Source organism: Marmota monax, unplaced genomic scaffold (assembly GCF_021218885.2).
Source record: "Marmota monax isolate L192 unplaced genomic scaffold, Marmota_monax_Labrador192_F-V1.1 WCK01_AAM20220418_F8-fsc00008, whole genome shotgun sequence".
Taxonomy (NCBI): Eukaryota; Metazoa; Chordata; class Mammalia; order Rodentia; family Sciuridae; genus Marmota; species Marmota monax.
In genome coordinates, this window is record NW_026694432.1 from 15,756,113 (window position 1) to 15,781,770 (window position 25,658).

At 41.3% G+C, this 25,658-nt stretch overlaps 1 protein-coding gene across 2 annotated transcripts; it reads left to right on the plus strand.

Annotated features, from left to right (window-relative positions):
- Positions 1–4,876: 4,876 nt before the first annotated feature.
- Ak2 (adenylate kinase 2) lies at positions 4,877–25,658 on the plus strand. Of its 2 annotated transcripts, none has more exons than XR_009224327.1 (7): positions 4,877–5,035; positions 14,063–14,188; positions 16,147–16,257; positions 16,385–16,479; positions 21,017–21,089; positions 22,144–23,803; positions 24,592–25,658. XR_009224327.1 is itself a non-coding variant. In XM_046468435.1 (7 exons), the coding sequence occupies exons 1-7, from the start codon at positions 4,943–4,945 to the stop codon at positions 24,594–24,596; spliced, it is 699 nt and encodes a 232-aa protein (XP_046324391.1). In that variant the 5' UTR covers positions 4,877–4,942; the 3' UTR covers positions 24,597–25,658. The 2 variants fall into 2 exon arrangements, 1 of the variants encoding a protein (XP_046324391.1); XM_046468435.1 differs by having other exon boundaries at positions 22,144–22,339.

Consider the following 25,658-nt stretch of genomic DNA (forward strand, 5'->3'; position numbering starts at 1 on the left):
CAGTGAATGGATTTCTTGAACAATATGTGGTTTTCATGAATTCCAAACCCGAGTAGGAACTAAGAGCAATTAGGCTGAGAACATAGCCAGAGACATGGCACAGTCAGAGTCTGGCTGAACAGCCAAGACTGGCCATTGGCCACCCACAGCTACTGGACTCTCATTTCCTGGAGAATAGGCCCCGCCCCCACACCTTTCTCCTTCAAGGGTCAAAGTCCTGGGCAGGAACATTCTGCTGGCAAGCCTGGGACTATGTTTCCAGAGAGGCAGGCAGATTCTGCTCTTTCCACTTCTGCAGGGGGAAAGGTGACTCTGTTTTCTACCAGGTCCCTAGGAGTAGAGGATTTCCACAACACAAGACCCACGTTCCTCTGCCAAGTACCACACAGTTCCCTTGGCTTTCCACAGTCTCTCTTATTTCTAGGCCTTGGCACATGCTGACGTTTTTGGAATATGCTTCTTTCTCTCCTCTAGGCAAATCCTCCTTATCTTTAAGATTCCATCTCACTTATATGAAATTTCCCTCAAATCTGAGTTAGAGGCCCCTCCACCGTGTTCTCTCTGAAACCTATTCTTTCCCCGGTATTGCATCCAACAATGTTTTATTTGTATTTTTCCCCACTTGAGTGCAAGTTCTCTAAGGATGGATGCCCTCCCTTTTACTAACCACTGGATCCTTGGCACCAAGCACAATACTGAGCACATAATAAATGCTCCTTAGAAGTATTTTGAATTAATCAATTAATGAATGAAGGAAATGAATATCAATGGCACCATCATCCCACCAGTCACCTAGCTCCAAATTCAGACATTCTTATCACCATCTGGTCTGTCCCATTCATTGTATGTCCATAGGCTAGGCCCTCATTATCTTTCTCCTAGACCTTTGCAATAGCTCCCTATAGAGGACATCTGTTATTTCTGCCTACCCAATGGTCCTTTCTTCTGATTTTGGAAACTTCCACCATTTACTTTGGGGGAACTACTTCTCCCATTCCCTGCAGTCTTGAGGGAAGTGTCAGTCAAGGTCCCTTTTGGCTTTCACCAAGGAATAAACAAATCTAAAACGAATTTGATTTTGTTTTTTTTGTTTGGGTACCCAGATTGAACGCAGGGCCTGGCCTGATAGGCAATTGCTCTATTGTTCAGCTACATTCCCAATTCCAGAAATTTGACTCTTGAATGGAATATACAAATACAGAAAATGAGAAATGACTCACAAGAAATTCTTCATTGCATTTTGGGGGTGACTTCATCAAGTTTAAAACCAAATGAAGGAGTAGTCACAGAAATGAGGCAGAGGGAGATCAGAATATTATCTTTATTTCTGACAAAGCTGTTTTGAGATGTGTCTTTACCAGTAGACAAGTGGGCTGACTAATAGTGGACACAAAAATTAAACTTCCCCACCCAGTCCCAGGTAGTGCTAGAAAACCATAGACTTAGGCAGTCTTAGTGATGTGTATCTATAGTCTCAGCTACTGAGGAGGCTGAGGCAGGAAGATCCCTCAAGCCCCAGAGTTCAAGGCTAGCCTGGGCAACAGAGTGAGACCCTATCTCATTTTAAAAAAAGGAAAAGAAAAAAATTCATAGTCTTTTGTGTAAGGTCTAGGCCCTGAGAAATTTTGAACATGCAGGAGAGCAAAAACCCTGTAGTTATTGTGGGAAGAAAGATCTAAAAGGGAAAAAGAAAAAACTGAGTTGAGCTCAAGTCATTCTTCCTCCTCCTCTAGGGAATAACAGGTAGATGAAGGGAAGAGGCTAAAGTGTTACTCTAAAGGAGGTCCCAGCTGGGTAGGTGGTGCATGCCAATCATCCCAGTGTCTCAGGAGGCTAAGGCAGGAGAGTCACAAGTTCAAGGCAGTCACAAGTTCAAGTGCAGGCAACTTATTGAGACCTTATCTAAAAATTAATTAATGTATGTCAGTGGTAGAACACTCCTGGGTTCCATCTCCAGTATTGCAGGAAGAAAGAAAGGGAGGAAGGAAGGGCGGGAAGAAGATTATCTACTCTCACATGGAAAAAGCTGGGGTTGGGACTAGATGTTTCTTCAGAGCTGCTCACTTTTATTCCTGATATCTAGATTACCCAAAGTAGCCCTGGTAATTATAATTCCTGAGGCTTACAGTTGTACAGCTGTATCTTCCCAATGAATTCCCTTTTTTTGCTGAATGTAGCCAGAATCTGTTTTCTATTACTTGTACCCAAAGAACTTATATTAGTTTCCTACTGCTGCTCTAGTGAAACATCACAAATTTAGTGGCTTTTAGAAGACAAATTTTTCATGATATTACAGTTTTGGAGATCAGAAGTCCCGATGGGTCTTATGTGAAGTCAGGTGTGAGCAGGGTCACATTTCCTCAGGTATCTAGTGGAGAATCCACTTCCTTTCTTCTCCAGTTTCATTCCTTGACTTGTGACTGCCCATTCCACAGCCAGCAATCATATCACTCTGAGCTCTGCTTGTGTCATCACCGACCCTTCTCTTGACTCTCCTGCCTCCCTCCTTCCCTTATGAGGACTTCGTGATTATATTGGGACCACTCGGATAATCCAGGATAATCTCTCCATCTCAAAATCCTTAACTTAATCACATCTGCAAAGTCCCTTTTGCCATGTAAGGTAACATGGTCATAGGTTCCGGCGATTAGGATGTGGAATTCTTTGAAGGGCTGTTATTTCTGCCTGCCACAAAATATTAACAGAAATACCTTTTAAATTGCCCTGTAGCCACCCCTTTTCTCTCAAATCCGTCCTGTAACTAATCTTTAAATAATGTGAATCTGGTCTTTATTGTCCTACCCAAGAAACCTTCCCATTCCCCACAGCCTATTGAATAAAATCCAAGCACACCTGCTCTATCCTGTTTGTGAGGGTTTGCTCTGAGAGTTCTCTCAGTCAGGGATGTCCCCCACCCCAAAGTCAAAGCCTCTTCATCCATCAAGTGCTTTCTATTTCACAAAGACTTTCATTATTATCACTCTAGCTGGAATCCAGCTGGACTGTGAGCTCCACGTCTGTTACCTGGCAGTGCTGCATCTCTGAGCTCAAATCTTTGCTCAACCACAGGCTAGTCATTGACCCTGAGCAAGGTACAATACTTAACATCTCTGTGGCTTAGTTTCCTCTATTTAAAAAAATGCTGATATAAAGTAGCTACCCTATACACAGGTGGCTGTGAGAATTAAATGAGATGGTGCATATAAATTGCTCAGTCCACTACTTGGCACATAGAACACAATAATAGGTGGATAGTAGCAGTTATTAGTTAAAATTAAATGTACTAAATGAATGAGCTACTCCCTTCTCCTGGAATGTCAATATCTTTACTATGCCTCAAAGCCTAGAACATTTTTAATTGAATGAATAAATCTTACATTTTGTATATTTATGTGTAGTTTCAGTTGCTTTCCCTCCTGGGGTCCATCCCTGGTCAGAATCATTGTTGGTGGAAAGGGAAATCTGTTCCTACACACCTTGCCTAGTGCTCTGCTCACCACATACCTTAGTTTGTCTTATTGAAGTGAATTTTGGCCACATAGAAACTTCTACCAGAGAAAATGGACTAGTTCCCCTTAGGCACTGTGCTCCTAGAAGGGGCACCAGATTGTCACTCAAAGTCTTTATTGTAAGAATGCTACTATGAAACTCTGAACTGGTTACTGCATATCTCTAGATGTAGGTTTCCTTTCTGAAAAATGGGCATAACAATTCCTACTTTCAAGGTCACTGGGAAGATTCAACAAGATCAAGTAGGAACCCTGTGCCTCCAGTGTGGAAATGAGAAATGAACCTTAACTTCTGTGAGGTAAAGTAGAAAAGACCATAGCTGAAAGGAGAGCAAATTCACCACTAAGATGTAGTAAACATTTGCTCTAAATCCGTGGTGGAACATAATAGTTTCCTAATCACACTGTCAATAAAGATCTCAAGGGCCCTTGGGGCTGGATCAAACTTTCACACACCAAAAAACTGTAGAAATCATTTCTGTCCAAGAGAGGGATGTCTCTCTTGAAAAAACAAACAACAAAAAAAGGAAACTTATCTTTTTCCTGACTTAAAAGTTTTTTTCTTATAAAATTAATACCTGTTTAAATAAAATTCATTATAGAATTTTTGGGAAATACAATAATGCGCAAAGAAAGGGAGACGCTCCTCTAAATGACACTGGAGGTCCCCCCTTGCAACTGTTAAATAAAATTGGGATTACTGTAATCGCAATTTTGTATCATTTGGGTGAACGTTTATTTTCCCCATGTAATTAAATACGATGGGAGAGATTCCAGTACACAAATTTGTTGCAATTTATTTAACTAATCTCGAATTGTTGGATATTTGAATCTCTGCCTTATTTATTTATTTATTTATTTATTAGGGCTATTGTTAAGTGAGGCAGCATCTGTTACACAAATCTTTACCCATATCCTTGATACTATCCTTTTAATTCCTGGAAGTGGAATTGCCGGACCAAAGAGTGCGTGATGCATACTGTCGATTTACTTTCTAAGAATGATTTTACCCATTTATACACCCACTGGCAAGTTCATAGGACTAAAACGGAGTTGCGGATGTCATTAACTGTCAAATACCGAACTAGAACCCCTAGCCTCGGCTCTGGTCTTCTTTCACGTTTTCCCGCCCACTCCGTACACCAGCCTCGAGCGCCACGAGCGCCCCGCCCAATTTAGTACAAGATGGCCCGCCTCTTCCCAACTCCCCCAGCGATTATGCCCAATAAGAAGCAGCAGTTATTAGTGTCGCCACACGATTGGTAAACTGAAGGGTCAGTCGTCCTCAGGGGCGGGCTAGAGAGGTCTGACGGACGTGGCGACCGGCCAGTGTGAGCGCGAGCGGGGCGTGCGTGGCGTGCGTGGCTCACTGGCCTGGTAGTTCTGGACCTGTGAGGTGTGCGGGCGGGTGGCTGCGAGAGGCTTTGGCGGACATGGCTCCCAACGCGCCGGCAGCCGAACCCGAGTGTCCTAAAGGCATCCGGGCTGTGCTGCTGGGGCCACCTGGGGCTGGCAAGGGTACGCAGGTGAGCGTCCGGACCTGGCTGGGCAACGGAGCCCGCCAAACTCCAAGGTCAGGGCGGCCGGAGACCCGGAAGCCCTTTTCTCGCTCAGCGGCCGGCGGTGGGCTGAGGCCTGGGGGGACCCTGGCCAGGGTCTCCGGTTTTGGTGGCGTGTTTAGGGGGAGGGTCCACATAGGAGATCGAGGAGTTTGGGTTAGGCTTAGCGTGCTTGAAGGATCCAGAATTGGCGTGTCGTGTGGGGGGAAAGGATCTCGGGGTAGTTGGATGCCTTGTGGGTTAGCTTTGAGGGTTGGGGTGAGCCTGGGACTCTGAATTATAGGCTCAACGGAGACAAGATTCCTTGCGAGTTGGAAGTGAATTGTCCAGTTAGGGTCACGTTCCAGGCACTACGGGTAGGAGAACTTTTTTGATAATGATTAACGACTGCTGGTAGAGGTGCATCTCCAACACGTGAGGCAGAATGGGAGCTGGTGTGTGATTAGGAGTGCAGCTAAGAGAATGAGGTATGATAGGTGTGAGCCACGAGTTGGAGGAGGGGGTGAACACCGAACAGCTGAAGGCTGAGCAGCTCAGGATAACTTAAATGATTTTAGATGAGAGAGAACTTAAAAATTTAGCTTCATGAATCAACAGATAGGAAAACAGGCCCAGAAAAGTCAAATGACTTTCCCAAGTTAGTGAAATTGGTTTTATGGAAACTTGGGCCTCCAAAGGATTGGAGTCTGAAGTTGGCTTTTTGGCCTAGCAGACTACAGGGCCTCACTTGGCATCTGAGCCCCCTCTAGATCTGGGAAATAAAGGGGCGATTGATCAGAGTTGGGATTTATGATCTCATTTAAGTTTTGGAAGCCCGTAAGTTGATTATTGATGTCCCCTTCCTGCCCAGGGTTTAGCATTGCCCCACAGCACAGACCCTGGGCCTTGGATTTCAGCCCATCATTAGGCACTAAAGAGGGAATTTCTGAAAGTCTGGGCTTCTAGGTGAAGGAGGACTGTTTTATGCCCACTCTTCATAGCACAGACCAAGTTTAAAAGTTTTGGCAAGCCTGGCCTGGTGGCCATGCCTATAGTCCCAGCTACTTGGGAAGCTCAGGCAAGAGGATCATTTTGGCCATTAGTTTGAAAACAACCAGGGACACTTTACCAAAAAACAAAACAAAAACTTGGCAAACGGACTATGTCACTCATTCTTGGGACCCCTGTGGCACTCGGCACATTACTTGACATTTATTAGGATTACTGAAAATGGATGAACGACACAGATTAATGGGTGATGAGGAAAAGGGAGGTCTAGAAGGCTCAATACATTCCTGTGACTTTGCTTTCCACCTGGGTCAGGACGGACCAAGACCACTTTCCCTTTTCTCACCATAAACTGAGCTAATTCTTCTTGGGGCACCACCCAGTACCTAATCCCCTTGTACTCAATGATGTTGACATCTCCTTCCTGTTACCACCTCAATTATTAGGTAACCTGTAGCCTAGAGATGTTTAATCTTAGACTTTGCAGATTTTTGCTGTGAGTGACTCAGTATAAACAGTAGCTTAAATGCATCTTTGGCTCTTTTCCTTAACTTACATTGAAATTGGTAGGTTCAATAGTTGTGAAGTGCACAACCATCCTAGTGCTGAGACAAGAGCTTTATAGTCTAGCAAGCTGTGTAACTTCAGAGTCTTAGTTTTCTCACCTGAAAAATGAAAAATTCACCAGGATGCTGAACAATTATGCCTCATATATTTATAATGTGTCCAGATGTATCTAGTGGACAGCCTAGCACACTGTAGGTGTTGCATGAATATTGACTCCCTTATCTCAGTAACATATCTCCTCTCCCCCTGACTCTAATGTATTTCAGTGTAAAAGATGACTAATTCAGGACATTTGAGGAAAACAATACAGTTGATTAATGTAGGTGATGAATGGCAGAAGTTGACCATGGTAGTTGATGAATGGTAGAAGAGAAGGCTTTGTGGAGAATATTAGAGCTGGGACTTGAGAAAGGAGTAAGATTTACACAAGTCACAATCTCTGTACAGCTTCTTTGCATTGTGGGAACCATAGGATTACTGGTGGTTGTAGTTTCATGGAATTCAAAAAGAGTTAAGCAGGGTGTGGTGACACACACCTGTAATCCCAGTTTACTCAGGAGGCTGAGCTAGGAGATTTGCAAGTTCAGGGCCAGCCTGGGCAACTAAATGAGACCCTGTTAAAAAATAAAAAGGGCTGGGGATATAGCTCAATGGTAAAGCACCCTGGGTTCAACGCCCAGTACTGGGAAATTTAAAAAGGTTATAAACCAAAGGAAGGTAGCAAGTGGCAGTCTGTAGCAACATTTCACCTGCAGACATACTCCACACCCATACTTTTTTATTATGTTGAGTTTTGAATACGTCAAACAAGACAGGATGGTGTAATGGATCCCCATAACCATTAGCTGGTGGTCATTGCTTCCCCATCCACTCTCCCTTCACAAAGTATCTCCCAGGTATCATAATTTATCATTTGTAAATATTTCAACGTACATCTCTAAAAGATCAATTCTTTTTTGAAAAAATATGAATACAATATCTCCTAAAAATTAACAATTTTAATAGTAGTTAATGTTCAAATTTCCATCTGTCTCACAAATATGATAGTCTCTTTTAATTTTTTGCTCTTTATTTTTTTTTAAATCCTACATTTTTGAACGGAAAACTAGTTTGTCCTGGGAGTATTATTGCTCATTTTTGAAATTTTTGATTGTGTTCCTATGGTGTATTTAACATTTTCTTCTGTCCTATTTCTTATAAATGTTTAGTTTAACCCATATACTTAATCAGATTTAGGATCAATTTATTGGCCCAGCTACTACAGGTGATGCTCTGCTCTCCATTAGCAGGCACCTACTTGATACTTTTGTGACTCTGGGGTATTCACATCCATAGCTGTTCAGTGCCTAGGTCCATTAATTCCTTATGGGTAGCAAAGTGATGATGTTCTAATTACATCACTCCTTTTTCATTTCTTAGCTGAACTATCTCTGCCTACTTTATTTGTACCCATTAATATGGTTCATATTGAAAAAGTAAGATAATGCTTACTTTGTTCTCTTTAATTGTCAGCTTTCAAAATAATACGTACTATGGAATATTTCAGTTGGGAAATTTCTCTTTAAATTCAATTTCTCTTTAAACTCAGAGCTCCAGTTTATCTTAAAAAATTAGAGAGCTGGGGTTGTGGCTCAGTGGTACAGTGCTTGCTTCACATGTTTGAAGTACTAGATTTGAGCCTCAACACTACATTAAAAATAATAAGGGCTGGGGATGTGGCTCAAGTGGTAGCGCGCTCGCCTGGCATGCGTGAGGCACTGGGTTCGAGTCTCAGCACCACATAAAAATTTAAAAAAAATAAAGATATTTAAATAATAATAATAATAAATAAACAAAGTTATTTTTAAAAGGGGGGCACTGCAGCTGTAGCTCAATGGTAGAGTGCTTGCCTGGCACATGTGAGGCACTGGGTTCGATTCTCAGCAACCCATATGAATAAAATAAAGGTCCATCAACAACTAAAAATATTTTTAAAAATTAAAAAAAAATATTAGAATGTCTGGCAGCCATGGGCCTCCATTCCAGCACAGCAGTAGTCTGTTGCAACTGAGTAATATTGTTACTTTGGATGGTCAGTGTACTCTCCTGTCCCCTGCACAGTCCCCCTGTGCTGCCTATTGCTTACATTAGAATCATTTCACTCATTTACATTGCCTGACTGGCCCCCATTGATAAATATTTGCCACCTTTAGTGTAAAATTTATCCTAACCTGGAATTAGTGCCCAGTGCCTTCTCAGAAGTTTTCTTCCTATTACTACTTCCTGCTATATCTATTATTTTAGGTATTTTATGTTGGCATGACTTAAATCTTTTTTTTAATTCCTCAATTTAAAATGGTTAACCATTTAAAAACTGTTTTTGTGTCAGTGAAAGGTTTTAAAACATCTAGAATACTTAGGTTTGTTATTTTATTTAAATAACTTTATTTCTGTCTCCCTTCTAGAGCTGGATGTTCCTCCAGTGTGGCCAAAAACAAGTGTGTTTCTTTTCTTTTCCTCTGCCAGTCCTTCCTTGTTTTTCCAATGTGTCCAGCTTTTGCCAGTTATTTGAGGCCAAGTACACTTAGGCAATCACTTGCCATCTCCCAGTTCAGGTTTATTCAATTACTCTAGTGAATTTAAATTCACAGCAACTCTAAGACCCACACTCACATCCCCTCTGTTACAGTTGGAGAAATAGAGTCCAATGACTTGTTCTCTTGGCTCTGGAGCAAGTAATTGGTAGAGATTATGCCTGAATGATTCCAGAGCTCTATCTGCTGCTGTCTGCTTCCCCAAGTTAGATTTTCTCCTATGCTGTGTGACTCAGTAGAATGTAATAATTACAGCATAGTTGTAACCCTTTACTCAGTTATGTGACAGACCCCAAGCTAAAGATTTTGCATGCTTCATCTGATTTAATTTTTATAACCCTAGAAGATATGTTCTGTTGTTATTCATACCTTTTTACAGAAATTGAGGCCCTAAGGCTATATCTTGCTGCAGGATACAAACACAGTAAGTAGCAAAGGCAGGATTTGAACTCATGTCTGCCTGATTCTTCATCAGTCATCATTTTGGATATGCATACAAGAAGTACACACACTAGTTATCTATAAAGCACCAATTTAAAATATATAAATGAGGGCTGGGGCTGTAGCTCAACGGCAGACCGCCTGTCTAGCATGAGTGAGGCACTGGGTTCAATCCTCAGCACCACATAAAAATAAACAAATATAGGCATTCTGTCCATCTACAACTACAAAAAAATTTTTTAAATAAAATAAAATGTATAAATGAGTGGAAGGTAGAACAATAAGAGTAGAAGGAGAATAGTGGGGAGGGGAGAGGAGGGAAGGTCATCAGGGACTGAAATGGAGTAAATTAAATTCCATGCATGTATTATGTCAAAATGAACACAACTATAATGTCCAAATAAAAGAAAAAAAATAAGTAAATAGAATTTTAAAAATACATTCTAGTAGAAGTTGCCCTGTGGGAAGCATCAGATAAGTAACACTGACAAATGCCAAGTTAGTTCAGGAATAGAACAAGAACTGTAATTTGTCACAGGCCTCCTGTATATCATCCTACCCAACCAGTGAGGTTGGTGATGATAGCCCCAGTAAGTTAAGAGGCAGAGCTGAAATCTAAACACAGTTTCTATAATTTAAAAAAAAAACTTTTACATGAAAGTATAATATACATAGGGAAAGATGCAAATACTTTTTAAAATGATGAATTTTACAGTGTTAACACAGTTTTGTATAACTTACACCATTATCAAGACAGAACATTGCCAGCACTGTGAAATCTTGTGGTTGCACACACACACACGCCCCTCTCATATGGACAGCTGTGCTACACTAACACTCGGTTGTTTTAAGGCCATTTAGTGTCGTGGATAAGAGCTAGGCCTTTACAGTCATGGGGCCAGCTTCCAGCTCTGCTTTTACTAGTTTTGTGATCCTAGGCAACTAGCCTCCGAATTTCTTCTGTAGAGAGCAGATAGAAATAGCTCATACCTCTTGGGTATGTATTATGCATACTAAATATTGTAAATTAATGCTTGGAAAATTGCTTGGCATTTTCTTCAGAGGAAGAAGTCATTGGTAAGGTTTTTTGTTGGGAGAAATGGATGCAAAATTTTACTATAGAGAAGGATATGACTGAGACCAGTAGAGGAAAGGAAGAGGGCATTCCTTTGTAGAGAAGAGCCTATTTTATGTGTGGGAACCATACATAACAGCGACTTGCCTGAGTGGTGCCAGGCAGGACATACATGTAGAGTACTTTCAGAAGGAAGTTTGAAGAGCTTGCCAAATGTAGGATTGATTGTGGAGGGCATTGAGTGTCAGACTAAGATATTTGTCTCAGTACTAATGTCTTAGCACTGAGATATAGGAAGCTTCTAAATGTGTGTGTTTGTGTGGTAGGGAGAGGGTGGTATATCCAGCAGTATTGCAGGATATGATTCTTTTGTTTTGTACTGGAGATTGAACCCAGGGGTGTTTTAGCACCAAGCTACCTCCCCAGTCCTTTTTACTTTTTTATTTTGAGACACGATTCCACTAAGTTGCTTAGGGCCTTGCTAAGTTGCTGAGGCTGCCCTTGAACCTGCTGTCTTCCTGCCCGAGTCTCCCAAGTCACTGGGATTACAGATGTGCACCACCTTGCCCAGCTATGCTGAATGATTTTGCACACATACTCTCATTAAATCCCCATGGTAGTTTTGAGTGAATTATAGAACCTGGTTTCCAATCCAGATTTGTACCAATACAAAACTCAGTCTCTTGCCACTACCCCAGAGTGTCACAAACTGTGTGTGCATCAGAATCCCAAGGCTCTACATGAGAACCCCTCAATCGTAACTGTAAGGGTGGATCTAGCATTTATACTTTAAGCAAGTGCCTCACGTGATTGCAATGATATAGTGCTCTACTTAGGATAGGGTTACTTCCAGATAAGATCCATTGTATGTTAAAAATGCATTTAGTACATATAATCTACCAAACATAGCTTAGCAACACAGTATATTGTACATTATCAGCTGTTTCCACTCATGATCTTATGACCAACTGGGAACTAGAGTCTGAAACCAGTGGCTATTGCCTTTGCCCAGCATCACAGAAGAGTGTCATTCCACGTTTTGCTAGCCTATGAAAGTTCAAAGCTTCAACTGAATGTATATCTCTTTAAAACCATGTAAAAGCCAGGCATTGTAGCACACTACTGTAATCCCAGTCTCTTGGTAGACTGAGGCAGGAAGATTACAAGTTCAAGGCCAGCTGAGGAAACTTAGCTCAAAATAAAAAGGACTGGGATGTAGCTTAGTGGAAAAGTGCCCCAGGCTCAATCTCCAGTATCAAAAAGAAAACTATGATAAAACCAAAATATCCTAAGTTGAACTGGGAGAAGTCAGGATCCTTCTATACTGATGTTTGAGAACTACTACGCCCCAGCACGCTGCCTCTAGTAGTTTTAGCCATTCCCATCCACTCCTCGCAAAAAAGTTCTCCACCACCCACAAGATCCTCAAAGAGGTAATGAGTATGGTACTTGGGTTCAGAAATAGTCTGGCCAACTGCAGAGTGTGATTGTGTGAACTCTAGGCTCCTCCTCTTCACAGTGTGGCCCAGTGGCCAGCTGCCCATCCAGGCCTAGAAGCTGGTTTAAAATTAAGCACTTGCTCAGCGCTGGACTTTTGGAATCATAATCTGCATGTAAATAGTACCCCTCTAGGCAGTTTGTAGTCTGAAAAACTACTCTAAAGCATAAATTTGAAGTATGATGGGACTACAATAGTTACTTCATTAGGCTTCAAGCCCATCCACGTTCTTTTCATGAACTCCCATGCAGCCAACAAGAAGTAGTCTTTCACCATGCCTCATCTTCCTATTAGTGTGTGTTCTTCATGCAGCTGTAGAATCCAATTACCTAGAACAGTGTAGAAGAGCCTCGCAGTTTGGGAAGGATGATAGAACAATTAGGTTCTGTGCTAACCGCTTTTCTCTGTAGTGTTTTGGTTACCTTTTTCCCATGAGCAATCCTGACCTCCAAATGATTCACCCAAGTTAATTTCAACAACCAAGGAGAGATTGAATGTATGACCATAGTGCCAACTTGGTTTTCCACTGCCAGCCGGTTCTCACTTTCACTATTTTCCCAAAGTTCATAGTTTTTAATGCTTTCTCATATGGGTTCCATTTCGTTATAAAGTAATTTCTTTGCTCCAATTGAATCAGTCCATGAATCAAAAACCAGAATTTCCTGCATTGAGCCCCATTTACTTTGGTTGTATGCACCTAAGAAAACTCAGAGAACAAACTGGTTTTGAACAAGTTTCCAAACTATTTAACTTCCTAAAACAACTGAACCAGAAACCTAAGTATTAAGTTCTTTGATCCAATTCAGTTCTGTGTGAATTCTGAATTCTTTTTTGCCACTACAAAGAGCTTAGTGGAAAAATGCCCCCTGTCTGAGATCTTTTCATGTTCTAATTCTGTTCCAATTTATAGTCCACCAAACTATTAAATCTTTGAAGACAGAGTCTAAGAGTGAATATAGATCTAAGGCAGGGGTTATGCTCACTGAGGACTTACTATGTACCAGGCCTGCATATACAGAATTCTACAGAATCTTCTCATCAACTCAGTGATAAGTAATATTACCATCCATTTTACTTAGAGGAAATTTGAAACCTAGAAAGGTGAAGTAACTTCTCAAGTCACATGAATGTAGTGATTGGTGGACCTGGAGTCTAAAACCCAGGCAGATTGACTTTCAAGCCCATGCTTTTAACCACAAGGCTATACTGCATCCGGAGCTACCATGTGGGTGCTGTTTGCCATATGCTCTGCTTCTATAATATAAGCCTCACAGATACCTTCTGACATGGAGCTTTTTTCTTTCTTTTCTTTTTTGCCTTCATGTTAAACAGATAAGGAAGCCAAGTCTATGAGAAGTTAAGTGATTTGACCAAGGTGATGCAGCTACCTCATGACAGGAGGGGAGGAACCCCTGCTGGGAAGCAAACGTGTTCTTCACCCTGCCCTTAGCTTCCAGGCCCAGTTGTTACAGTACATGACAATAACACGTTCATTCTTGGGCAGATACTCAGCACATTATGTGCCCAGTACTATGCCACATGCTTTATATGCATGATCTTATTTAAGCTTCACAGCAGGTATGTGAAGTATTAATAATTTTGTTCTTCCCATTTGTAATAGTGAAAGTAGTGATAATAGTAGTTTACATGTTTGTCATGTATAATTGTTATCATAATCCTATAATTTACATTAGAATATGATATATGGTGCTTTTATCTCTTTATAAGTAAGAAAGCAGGAACTTGACTGAATTTACACATCCGATAAGTGGTAGGATCAGGTTTATGCCCAGGCAGTCTGATACCAGGCCTGCAGGGTTAACTATATCTTGTTTTTTGTCTTTCTTCCACAGGCCCCCAAATTGGCAGAAAACTTCTGTGTCTGCCATTTGGCCACTGGAGATATGCTGAGGGCCATGGTAGCTTCTGGCTCAGAACTGGGAAAAAAGTTGAAAGCAACTATGGATGCTGGGAAACTGGTAGGTTTGGTCGCATTAGTGAGTTGATATTCCTGAGTCTAGATCCACACTATCCAAATATAATAGCCACCAAACACATGTGGCTCTTTATATGAATTTAAAATTCAGTTGTGTGTGGCCTGGGGATGTAGCTCAGTTGGTAGAATACTTGCCTTGCATGCCCAAAGGCCTGGGTTCAAACTCCAGCACCACAATCAATCAATCAGTCAATAAATAAATAAATGAAATTCAACTGTGCTAGCTATGTTTTGGGTATTCACCAGGCAACAAAGATATAGAACATTTCCATCATCACTGAAAGTTCTTTAGGGCAGCCCTGTACTATATTATATTATATTATATAAATTTTTAGAATAGCAAATTACTTGGTATGTTCTGAATTTGTGACTCTGAATTTATTTACAATGTTCTTTGTTTTTTTATTTTTATTTTTTTGGTGATGCTGAGGATTGAACCCAGGGCTTTGCCCACGGTAGGCAAATGCTTTGCCAAATGAGCTACATCCCGTATTCACAGTATTCTTGAGGTTCCTTTATGCCTAATGCTTTATTGTAATATATTAAAATTTTAGGGCCAAGACTGAAACTGCCATCCCTAAGCCAGAACTCAGGGGTATTCAAAAGAAGACTCAGAAAGTCACAGATATATTTTTTAACCTCTTGCATGGCGTGTTCTCTGTCTCTAACAAGGGAGTTAGCAATTGGAACAAAAATAATTCTACTTGGGGAATATAATGGAATTTTCTCTTGAGTTTAGACCAGTTGGCCTGATTGGACAAATACAATGTATTAGATACTAAATCTCTAATTAATGCCAGAGCTTAATTATAACTGAGTTATTCTAGAACTTGACCCTAGAAATCACCTTCAGAAGTCATTTTGTGCTTGGTTATCTGGTATTTTTGTGTCTGATTATGTTGGCTGGGGAAGATACTGAGTTTTGCTTTCACCTCCAACTTCCTTTTAGGCTTTGAGTTACCCCATAGTATGTCTGCCCACCTAACCATTTCTTTTCTAGATTTTCATTTATGTTAATGAGGCTTTCAGTCAAGTCAGCAGCTAGATATTTTATTTTGAACATTAGGTCTTGGCAGAAAATTCTGTACTGAGAAAATTGGGATGTGACCGTAGGATTGCTTCTCTCCAACCTTCTCTTAGTCATAGAGCTGATACTTTGTCCCCGAGTTCCTAGCGAGTCCTGACAAAAGACCATTAGCTACCATAATGGGCAACCTTCACTGCAACACACAGTAGGAACTTTTGTTTCTATAAAGGCTTAGCAGAAGAACCAGATTTTGAAAGTTGAGAGGGGTCCTTATTGGGGTTTCAGAGAGGTTCAGAAATGTACAGGTCCTTCAGTTCCATATTTCTAATCCAGTCTTACCAATTCAGTGAAGTTCTCTGTTGTCTTATAAATTCAGGATTGCCCAGATGTGTGACCAAGCATATATCTCAGTCATTATACTTTTAGCCCAATCAGAATTGTGAATCAGGAATAGTTGGTGTCTGCCTGCATTCTAATCAATCCCTTTTCTATCCTGGTTTTCTTGGATGATATCTTAGCCATGGACCCTCACTTGTGCCTTGAAGTCAGCTGGTTGTTGATAAGCTGTTATCTGATGGTTAGGACTCTTGACTCTAGTAGCAAGAGAGGCCTTCAGGACCTACCACATGGAGTTCTGGTGATCTGACAGACTGTAAAATCCCCTTCCCTCACCCAGATTTTTGGAACACAAGAGAATTTCAAGGGAAAAGAATATGTATGGCAACTACAGGAACAATGACAAAACCAGGTCTTGCAAATGGAGCCACTTGCTCTCATTTTTGCTTCTTTGGGGTCAAGAGGACTTGCCATTTAGTAATTAAGTGAAACAAATAAAAACTTTTGACCCTAGAGTTAGACTAATGTCACCTAGTTAACAAATTTAAACCCAAGGCTGTTTTGTTCTTTACTTCCAGGTGAGTGATGAAATGGTAGTGGAGCTTATTGAGAAGAATTTGGAGACCCCGTCATGCAAAAATGGCTTTCTTCTGGACGGCTTCCCTCGGACTGTGAGACAGGCAGAAATGGTGAGTTGTTTATTATTTCTGTTACCATTTCCTCAGAGCAAACTCTGGCCCTTTATCTCTTAATCCCGTTGAAGGAGATGGGTCTGACCAAGCTCTGATAACTTAGGTGGGTCGCACTCTTTTACAGCTTGATGATCTCATGGAGAAGAGGAAAGAGAAGCTTGATTCTGTGATTGAATTCCGCATTCCAGACTCCCTGCTAATCCGGAGAATCACTGGAAGGTATTTGTCCCTTAAAGGTCCCTTCTTTTCATGTTTCCTCAAATCTGTCACACTATGAGAATTGCTCTTACCTAATCCCACCCATGAAGCTTAGTGCCATTTCAACAAGGATTGATCTTACTTGGTCACATCCACTGAAGTGGTGACATGAGTTGACAATATAGAAAAAGAGCAAGGGATTTAAAGTCAGCATCTCAGTCCTATCTTTTTATCTTTTACTCTAGGCACTTTTTTTAACCTCTCTCTAAGGCTGTTACCTTTTCTGTGGTATAGGGTTGATAGTACTTGCTTCAGATCCTATTCGGATGCATGTTAGATAACAAAGTACATAGTTCAGAGCTTTGCTTATAGTAGGTGCTTAAGAAATTCCTTACAGGTGTATCTCTATTCTAAATCTGATTTCAGTGGAGTTTCATTGTTTGCTGTGGGCTTTTTATTAATTATAAAAAATAATATGACCATCTACACAAAATTTAGAAAATAGAGGAAATCTTTGCTCCTAGTGCAGAAATATGTTAGAAGTTCTCAGTCATGAATGGACCCTCCAGCTGGGCGCTGTGGCACACATCTGTAATCCCAGTGGCTCAGTAGGCTGAGGCAGGAGGATAGCAAGTTTAAAGCCAGCCTCAGCAGCTTAGCAAGGCCCTAAATAGCTCAATGAGGCACTAAGCAACCCAGTGAGACGTTATCTCTAAATAAAATATAAAATAGGGCTGGAGATGTGGCTCAGTATTCAAGTGTCCCTGAGTTCAATCCCTGCTACCAAAAAAAAAAAAAGGACCCTCCGTTCTTCTCTTGAATATGGGCTATACCTTTTTTTATCTTTGTCAGTTTAATGAAGTCTCAGGAAAGTGGTCATTGCACTTTGATCTATGCAGATATCTATGATCATTATTTTTTTAAAAAACATTTATTTTTTAGGTATAGATGGATACAACACAATGCCTTTATTTTTATGTGGTGCTGAGGATCGAACCCCGGGTCCTGCCCGTGCTAGGCGAGTGCTCTACCGCTGAGCCACAATCCCAGCCCCTATGATCATTATTTTTAATTGTCACTTGAAATTTCATGTAGTAGGTAGAACATTCCTTACTTAAGTATTCCCTTATTGCTGTACATTTGTGTTCCTTTTGATTAGCCACTGTTAAATTGTTAAGTGTGATCATTATATGACATGTAAATTTTTAATTAGGAAGAAAATGTGTTCTTGTTTTAGACTATTTTGATTTTCTGAGGTTGAACATATTTTATGTATCTATAGTCCATACCTTCAAAGAGAAAGACAGACATATAAATAGATGGCAAAGTGATAGGAGAAATGTTTTCCTAGAAGGCTGTAGGAATTAGTCAGATCTACCTTATATTAATTTTCTTTTCAAATGTCCAAGTTTCATGTTTTCAGCTGTTCCATAGCCTCCTTCATTGCAGGGACTTTTTTATTTCTTTGTATCCCTGTTGGGTATAGAGTAGACAAAGTTCATGCAGGCCAACAAGCAATAGGATTGACAGTTAGAAACATCACTAGGCCTGGAGTCCCTGAGGTGCAAAGCAGACTCAATGGGTTCAGCTTCCTGAGTACCTGCTTTCTACATAGCATAGTTATTAACCCTGCTGGTGGAGGACCAGAAGAGGCTCTACAGGAGGAACAGTGTAGTGATGCCCATCTCTGACCTCAAAGAGTCATATATTTGAAATCTGGGCTGTTCAGTAATTTAGTACAGTAGGAGGTTCAAGAACAGAGTCTGGAGACAGGGAGAGAAGCTGCCTAGGAGAGGTATGATATCAATTCAGCCTTTCTGGATGAAGAGAATTCAGTGAGTCAGACTTCTAAGAAGGGAGTAGAAGCAGGATTGAGTATGCATTGGAGAAGAATTCTACCTAGGACTAGTAGCAGACTTGTCTGCTCCGTAGTTGGAGGAGTACTCTGGAAATGGGGGGCAAAGTAAGTGCTTTTGGAAAGAGAAGATGGGAGTTTGATGGGAGGTCTACCAGACTGAACAGGGTGGACTTGACAAAGAGTTCAGGAGTCATGGGATGTTCTCAAGCCACTTGATGTTGGGGCAAAAAGTGCATTCTAAGAACATTACCTTGGTGTTAGCATACAAGGTAAATTGAAGAAGAAGAGCAACAAGATAAATACCCCATCTGGGAGCTTGCACATAAGCCACATGAAATGACGGAGGCCTGCAGCTAGGTGGGTGGGGATGGAGGGAGCAGAGATTCTAAAGAACTAGCTGCAGTATTATAATAAAGGGTAGAAGGGGAAGACTCGGCCCCTCCGTTTGGAAATGAGTGGTTTAGTGTGACTTCCTCACTCAAAGAAGAGGACCCATTCCCTCACAGGGCATGCCAGACTAGTAAAGATGTTTTTCAAAATTCACTGAGTAGATGAGTGGCAGAACCAGCACCAGAAACCTGCTTTCTGCTTCCTAGAATACTGCACTGATGGAAGGAAGGGAGGCAGATAGTAGACCGTTCAATGTAGCTCCTGTTAAGGCTGAGGCGATAAGGACCTCATTATAATAGATTTCTGAATTAGTTACAGCCTCACTTATGATAATTTAGTATCTTGAATGTGATAGTTTTTATTTTTCACCTACTCAGTATTGGTTTTCTAGTATCCTATTATCTTACCAGTTGGCTCTGTGGTGTCATTATCGTAATGTCTAATGCTAATAAAAAGAGATGATGCCAAATGGGGTGGTGCACACCCGTAATCCCAGCAATTTGGGAGATGAGGCAGGAGGATGCAAGTTCGAGGCCAACCTCAGTAACTTGGGCCCTAAGTAACTTAGCAATATACTGTCTCAAAATAAAAAGGGACCGAGATATAGCTCAGTGATAAAGTTCTCCTGGGTTCAATCCCCAGTACCAAAAATAAATAAATAAAAATAAACAGTGTCTGTAGATTCCAGCCTTGGTTGCTTCTCATTTTTGCCTCTGTATTCAGGCCAGCCCAGTGACTCGTGGGGCTGTTTTTGTTGGTACTTGAAACTAATCCCATTTTGAGAACCTAGAGACTGGGCTTGCTTTCTTTCATTTACCTTCTGGAAAGCGAGCCTTGAATCTCTCTTTAAAATCAAGTTTGTGGTAGAGCGCTTGCTGACTATGCAAAAAAAAAAAATGTTTGGATGGGGAAAGAGCATGTTGTGTGTGAGGGAATCTGGGAATTCACAATTGGTAGTATAGAGATGAGGAAAGGAGAGAGTTGTATTTGTTGCAACATGGCTTCTATGTGCCGTGTGTCTTACAGGTGAAGAATACCACTGGGCCACATCTCGTGCCCCCAGCCTTTCCCATGGATAGACATGGCAGCTGAGCCCAGCAGCCTGTGCTTTCCCTCTCCCTGGGCCTCCCAACAGATGCCATTTCTGAATAGATGAATCAAAGGACCTCTTCTAGGGACTCAAATAATGGAGAGGCCAATCTCACCGTACATGTTGCAGTCACAGTTCTCTCCTGTCCCCTTTTCTCCTTCCCATTGACGTACTATCACCTTATGCCATAAATGAATCATCTCTCCCTACCCCCTCAGATATGCTGAGATTAAAATAGTGTAGTATCACATTCTGTTAATGTATGACTTCAGTAATATAAACAGAATTAGTAGAATTTCCCAACTGATGTGCTAAGATATTAATCCCCTCAGCCATCAGAGCAACTGGGTAGGCTTGGGGTGCCCATTGCTCCCTCCCAAGGAGCAAGCCCCCTGAGTGTTGTACAAATATTATTTCTGTGTATGCCAAGATGTGGAAAGTGTTGTTTTGTTTTGTCTGATCATAGACAGGACTCAAACCACCTTTCTCCTTTAGCCTCTCAAGTAGCTGATATTATAGGAACAAACCACTGTACCACTTGGTGACTTTTTTAATATATCATTTGTCCTGAATATTGCCCTGTAATGGTTAGGCTGTGCTTTATCGATGTGATTGTAAAGGTATGCTGCATTATCTCGTGGTGTTCTTGTTCATGGAATTCTTTTTTTTTTTTTTTTCCTGTTAGCAGCTGTTTGGTTTTGTAACCAAACTGGTTTGGAAAATGGCATTAATCCAGGTGTAGTAGCTGTTCCTCCTGTTGAGGCAGGAGGATCGTGAGTTATATGTTCCACAGTCCTTTCCCTGACTAAGCACTTATGAACAGAAATCTCAACTCATTGCTTCCAACTAGTCTGAGGCTTCAACTTAAGGCCTGAATTGGACGAGGCACTATTAATGTTCATTGAATGAACTAGTGAATAGAATAGATGACTATGTGAGATCAACACCAGAACTCCTTCTTTCAAGTCCTGAATTAAGTAGTTACGTTAGCAGCTTGCCTCTTTAAACACTCATTGTGTTTGGTCAAAATAGAAAATACACCCACTCTGCCTTTGCGTAAGTCGTTATTTTCCAAATCAATAGTTACCTTTAACTGGGTTTTCTGTTGGGTTAAAGGCTTTACATCCAGCTTTTTTGTCTTTCTTGCTCACTCAGGAGACTTTTGGGGTGCAGAAGCTACTTTCTGGCAACCTGATTCATGTACATTTGCTGTCTTTCAGGCTGATTCACCCCAGAAGTGGCCGGTCCTACCATGAGGAGTTCAATCCCCCAAAGCAACCCATGAAAGATGATGTACGTAAACTCAGGACAGGAAATGTTCTTTCTTCTTTCTCCCTTCATTTTTTGCTCCCTCTGTGTGTGTGTGTGTGTGTGTATGTGTGTGTGTCTCTCTCTCTCTCTCTTTCTCTCTCTGTCTCTCTCTCCCCTTTGTTCTTTCCATCTTCCATTTTATCAATATTACTGACTTAACCATGAAAAATAGCACTGTTAATAAATCAGATGGCTTGTGACAAATCTGTATAGTGTCTTTCTGGGTGTTGCTTGACCTCAAAGCAGCTGCTAGTGCCAGCTGTTTCCCAGTGCCTTATAATATCTTCTGTCCCAAGTAACCCTGTTCTGATATGATATGACCATAAGTGGTCCGCTAATCAGAAAAAGGTTTCAGAGAAGCCCAGAACTAGGGGGTGGAGGGGTAATACTGAAGAGAAGTATACTGATCAGTTCTGCTTCACAATATCCTAGTGACTGCTCTGCTGTACCCTGGAGTTTCATACATGGTCATACATGGTCACTAGACCGTTTGCAATAAGGAGTGCATGTGATCTGTTGCATGCAGGCAACAGTGACAATTTCCTGGGTTTATCTTTGTCACATGAGATAAATTCATCAGGTCATCCAAGTTCTATAAATACAAATTCCAAAGCCATCATAATTTAGGCACATTTTGAAAAACTGGTAATTCTACCATTCAGAGTTCTTTCTCACTTCACTTTACACTATTAGAATGTTGATGGGTGATACTCTGGTACTTATGCTAAGTACTAAAACAACTAGGATTATAATTACTAATGCATCCCTAATTTCAATGTATTCTTCTTGTCTCGGGGGCCTCTATCTTTCTTGCTTCTCATGTTTCTGACGGGTTCTCTGACTTCTCTGGACCTGCTAGTCTGCTACTGGGAGTGGGAAAATTCTTTACCAGAGAGGGTCTAGATTATCTGTCTTTGTTTCTGATGAACTATGGGATCAGACAACATCCTAGACAGAATAGTCTCATCTCACATCTGACATGGATAAAGAAACCTTGCAAATAGTCCCATCCTTTCATTCCCCTTCTTATTCTCAGATCACTGGGGAACCCTTGATCCGCCGATCAGATGATAATGAGAAGGCCTTGAAAATACGCCTGGAAGCCTACCACTCCCAGACCACCCCACTTGTGGAGTACTACAGGAAGCGGGGGATCCACTCTGCCATCAATGCATCCCAGACCCCTGATGTCGTATTTGCAAGCATCCTAGCAGCTTTCTCCAAAGCCACATGTAAAGACTTGGTTATGTTTATCTAATGTTGGGTTCTGAAAGGAATTTCTTCTTCCTATCCCTGTTAAGGGCGTGGGTAGGAATGGCAGGGCAGGCAGAGGGAAGCGTCCTTCCTCAGGCTAGAAGAATCTCTCTTGATTTACTGATTAAAAAGCACTTGCTTGATGTACCTGGTGTGTAGGCAACTCTCATCTCATCTGTGTGTCTGTGTGTGTTATCAGTATGTGGTCACTCCTACTTTCTATGTTTGGGTCTCAGTTGCTTTACCAACTATTTATTTCTTTAGCCATACTCTTGTAGGTTTTTTTTTTTTTTTTTTTTGGCAGTGGTGAGGTACTGGGGATTGAATTCAGGGGCACTTGACCACTGAGCCACATTTCCAGCCCTATTTTGTATTTTATTTAGAGACAGGGTTTTAATGAGTTGCTTAGCACCTTGCTTTTGCTGAGGCTGGCTTTGAACTCACAGTCCTCCTGCCTCAGTCTCCCGAGCTGCTGGGATGACAAGCTTTCTTTAGCCATACTCTTGATTTTATTTTTTAACCAAAATAAACCATACCAGGTATCTGCCAGGTACCCAGTTCCAAAGCCTCATAGTATTTTTCCCAGCTGATAAGAAGTCCAAGGTCACATGAAGTCAGACAGTTCCTGATGTAGAGAGTTGGCAGGGAATTCCACTTTTCAGTCTACAATGAAAAGCTACAAGAGTCAGCAGCTGGATAGGGATTATTAATTTCCCCCCAAATTGGGAAAATAAAAGGCACTTATATTGCAAATTCCAGAATTTACTGGGAGAAGTCATCACTATACAAAGAGCCAAGCCAGGTTGAAATAGTTTTGTGATCTGTATCATGGTGCTGCTATAAGGTATGGATCCTTTGGGACTTGGGTTTGAAAACTGAATTGTTTCAAAGAATTAAACCAGGTAAAAGGTCCTTTGGAATTCAGATTGTCTTCTGAACATCCAGACTGGACAACTGAGAGCAGCCAAATCTACTTCCCCAAAGAGAGACCAGGGTAGGTTTTTTTGCTTTGTTTTTAATGTTTGCCTTTGTTTCCAAGTATCAACAAAATAGTGATTTGGGGGATGATCTGTTCTTTTATTCATTTTGGTCAGAATTTATTCAAACCCAGTCCCTCTCTAGGATATAAAACCCAAATCAAATGTGTCCTTTTTAAACCCAAACCTCTCCCTCCCATCCAGTCTTTCGCCCTTTATTTCATGATGGTAATAGCTACGGAACCCAAGAAAAAAAATCACCCCAAAATAAGATCACCTATGACAGTCACAAAGTTTTTGTTTATAACATTGGCTTCCCTGCTATTAAGCATTTCCTAGGGTCCATGCTGTGCCTTTTGGTCTCTGGTTTGATTGTGCCAAACAGATGAATTAATGGGTTCCTGTGAAGAGACCACAAAACCTGCAGCCTCTGGAAAAACCATTAGAAAGTCAGTGGTACATTCAGTAAGTAATTCTGCCTGCCTCAGCATAATCTGCTGCAATGGACTATAAAGTGCCCATCCCTATCTGACCTGAGCTGTCCTACTGTCTGTGAGACTCCTGGAGGGCTTGATCTCTGCCCACGTGGAAACTGGGCATGGATGTGTGGCCACCTTGTTTTCCTCTTCACCTAGCCAAGTGAGTGAGTGCTGCCTCTGCCCTACCTTTGCTCCCCTGCTTCTAATCTAACTCTACCCTCTTAACGGAAACCCAGTCTGGTTTTGGGTGTTTCTGGGAAGCACATGGCTTCTGGGAATGGACAAGAAAAAATGAAACTAAAACTATCAGCTATGCCTGCCAAGAGTCTGACATCCTTCTCTGAATGAGGGTGAACTCATGAATCTTGGAATTGACTCATGTTTGACCAAGGATAGTTTCAGGCACTTGGTCTCAGAGTCAGGGTTCTTGAATGTTTGCTAACTGAATGTGTGTGTTCCTTTCTTAAATATTTGACATTTGTTCACAACATTTACATGTGCACACATGCACACACGTGTGCAAGTGACATTTAAATTGCAGGTGAAAACTAAATGATCACAGGAGATAATATACCTTTCTGAGGTGATTATGATTATATTTTCGCTTCATTTAATTACAAAATCTTAACCTCAGCAGGCATGAGAGCTTTCATGGCAGAGAAATGTCCAGTGTTTAATGCATTTGGCTGCTGGGGCGTGCATGCCAACCTTTTCTGACATTTACTTGGTTTTTAAAAATCCATTTTGTTCTCTCTTGTTTCCTTTCTATTTCAGCCTAGTAAAGAAGGCCAGGCGAGACTGCACCACTGCTCATCACCCCGCGGCGTGATCCCTGCTCTTTGGTGCTGGGCAGAGGGGAAGGGTGTCAGGGGAAGCATGGAGAGGGAAGGACTATTTGGAAGACCAGCAGTGTTGTAGTGAGTGGGGGTTTTTTTTACATGTAGGTGGGAGTTTTAAAAATATAAACAATTAATTTAAAAAAAAAAATACTGTGATTGAGGGTGTGGATACAAATAGGGTGATACTTTTATTTCTAAGCAATCGGGTTTTCATTTACTCTGAACTGGTGACAATATATTTTAAAGCCAGTGTTCTTAGACCTCAGCTTTTATCTCAGAACCTCATGGGGTGCCAGGCCAAGAATGCAGGAAATCAAACTGTGGTCCTGTGTGTTCTGTAGCTTAGAAGAGAGGATGTTTGATTGTTAACGCTGGTGCCCCACACCATAAGATCAAAAAATCATCTCTATAGGCTAGGGATGTACCTCAGCAATAGAGCACTTGCCTAGCATGTGCAAGGACCTGGTTCAATCCCCAGCATCAATTAAAAAAAAAAAATCATCTCCACACCTAAAAGAGATAAGGGGTGTATCGTTGGAGGTGGGGCTTCACAAATCAAGTTTTCTAGTGTTGGGGAAAAAAGGGGAGGTGGGTCTCTTTCCCTTCCCCTGATTCACCACTGTCATGGCTAAGCTCACTGTCTCAGCAACCACCCAGCACGAGCCACAATCTTATGCCTTCTTTCATCTGTGGTGTGTGAAAGGACCCTTTTTAATAAATGAGCAAGGCCTGGGGATGTAGCTCAGTCGTATAATGCTTGCCTGGCATGCACAAGGCCCTGAGTTTAGTCCCCAGCACCATGAAAAATAAGTAAATAAAAATAATAAAATGAACAAGTGTCCTAAGCTATATCATCCAAAGATTACCCTTTCCATCCTCATATCCTGTGAGTGGGACACTCGACAGCACTGTGATGTATTATCTTCAATGAGGTGCCTTTCTTAATTGACCAAATGCTGCCTTGTTTGACCCTAAGTCAATAAAGTATGTTAAAAATTTGTA

What these genes read in the sequence shown, in the direction of transcription:
- Ak2 (XM_046468435.1), top strand. Translation starts at nt 4,943, where the DNA reads ATGGCTCCCAACGCGCCGGCAGCCGAACCCGAGTGTCCTAAAGGCATC. An exon ending in CTGTGAGACAGGCAGAAATG is followed by an intron (nt 16,258 to 16,384) that starts GTGAGTTGTTTA and finishes ACTCTTTTACAG; the next exon opens with CTTGATGATCTCATGGAGAA. An exon ending in ATCCGGAGAATCACTGGAAG is followed by an intron (nt 16,480 to 21,016) that starts GTATTTGTCCCT and finishes GCTGTCTTTCAG; the next exon opens with GCTGATTCACCCCAGAAGTG.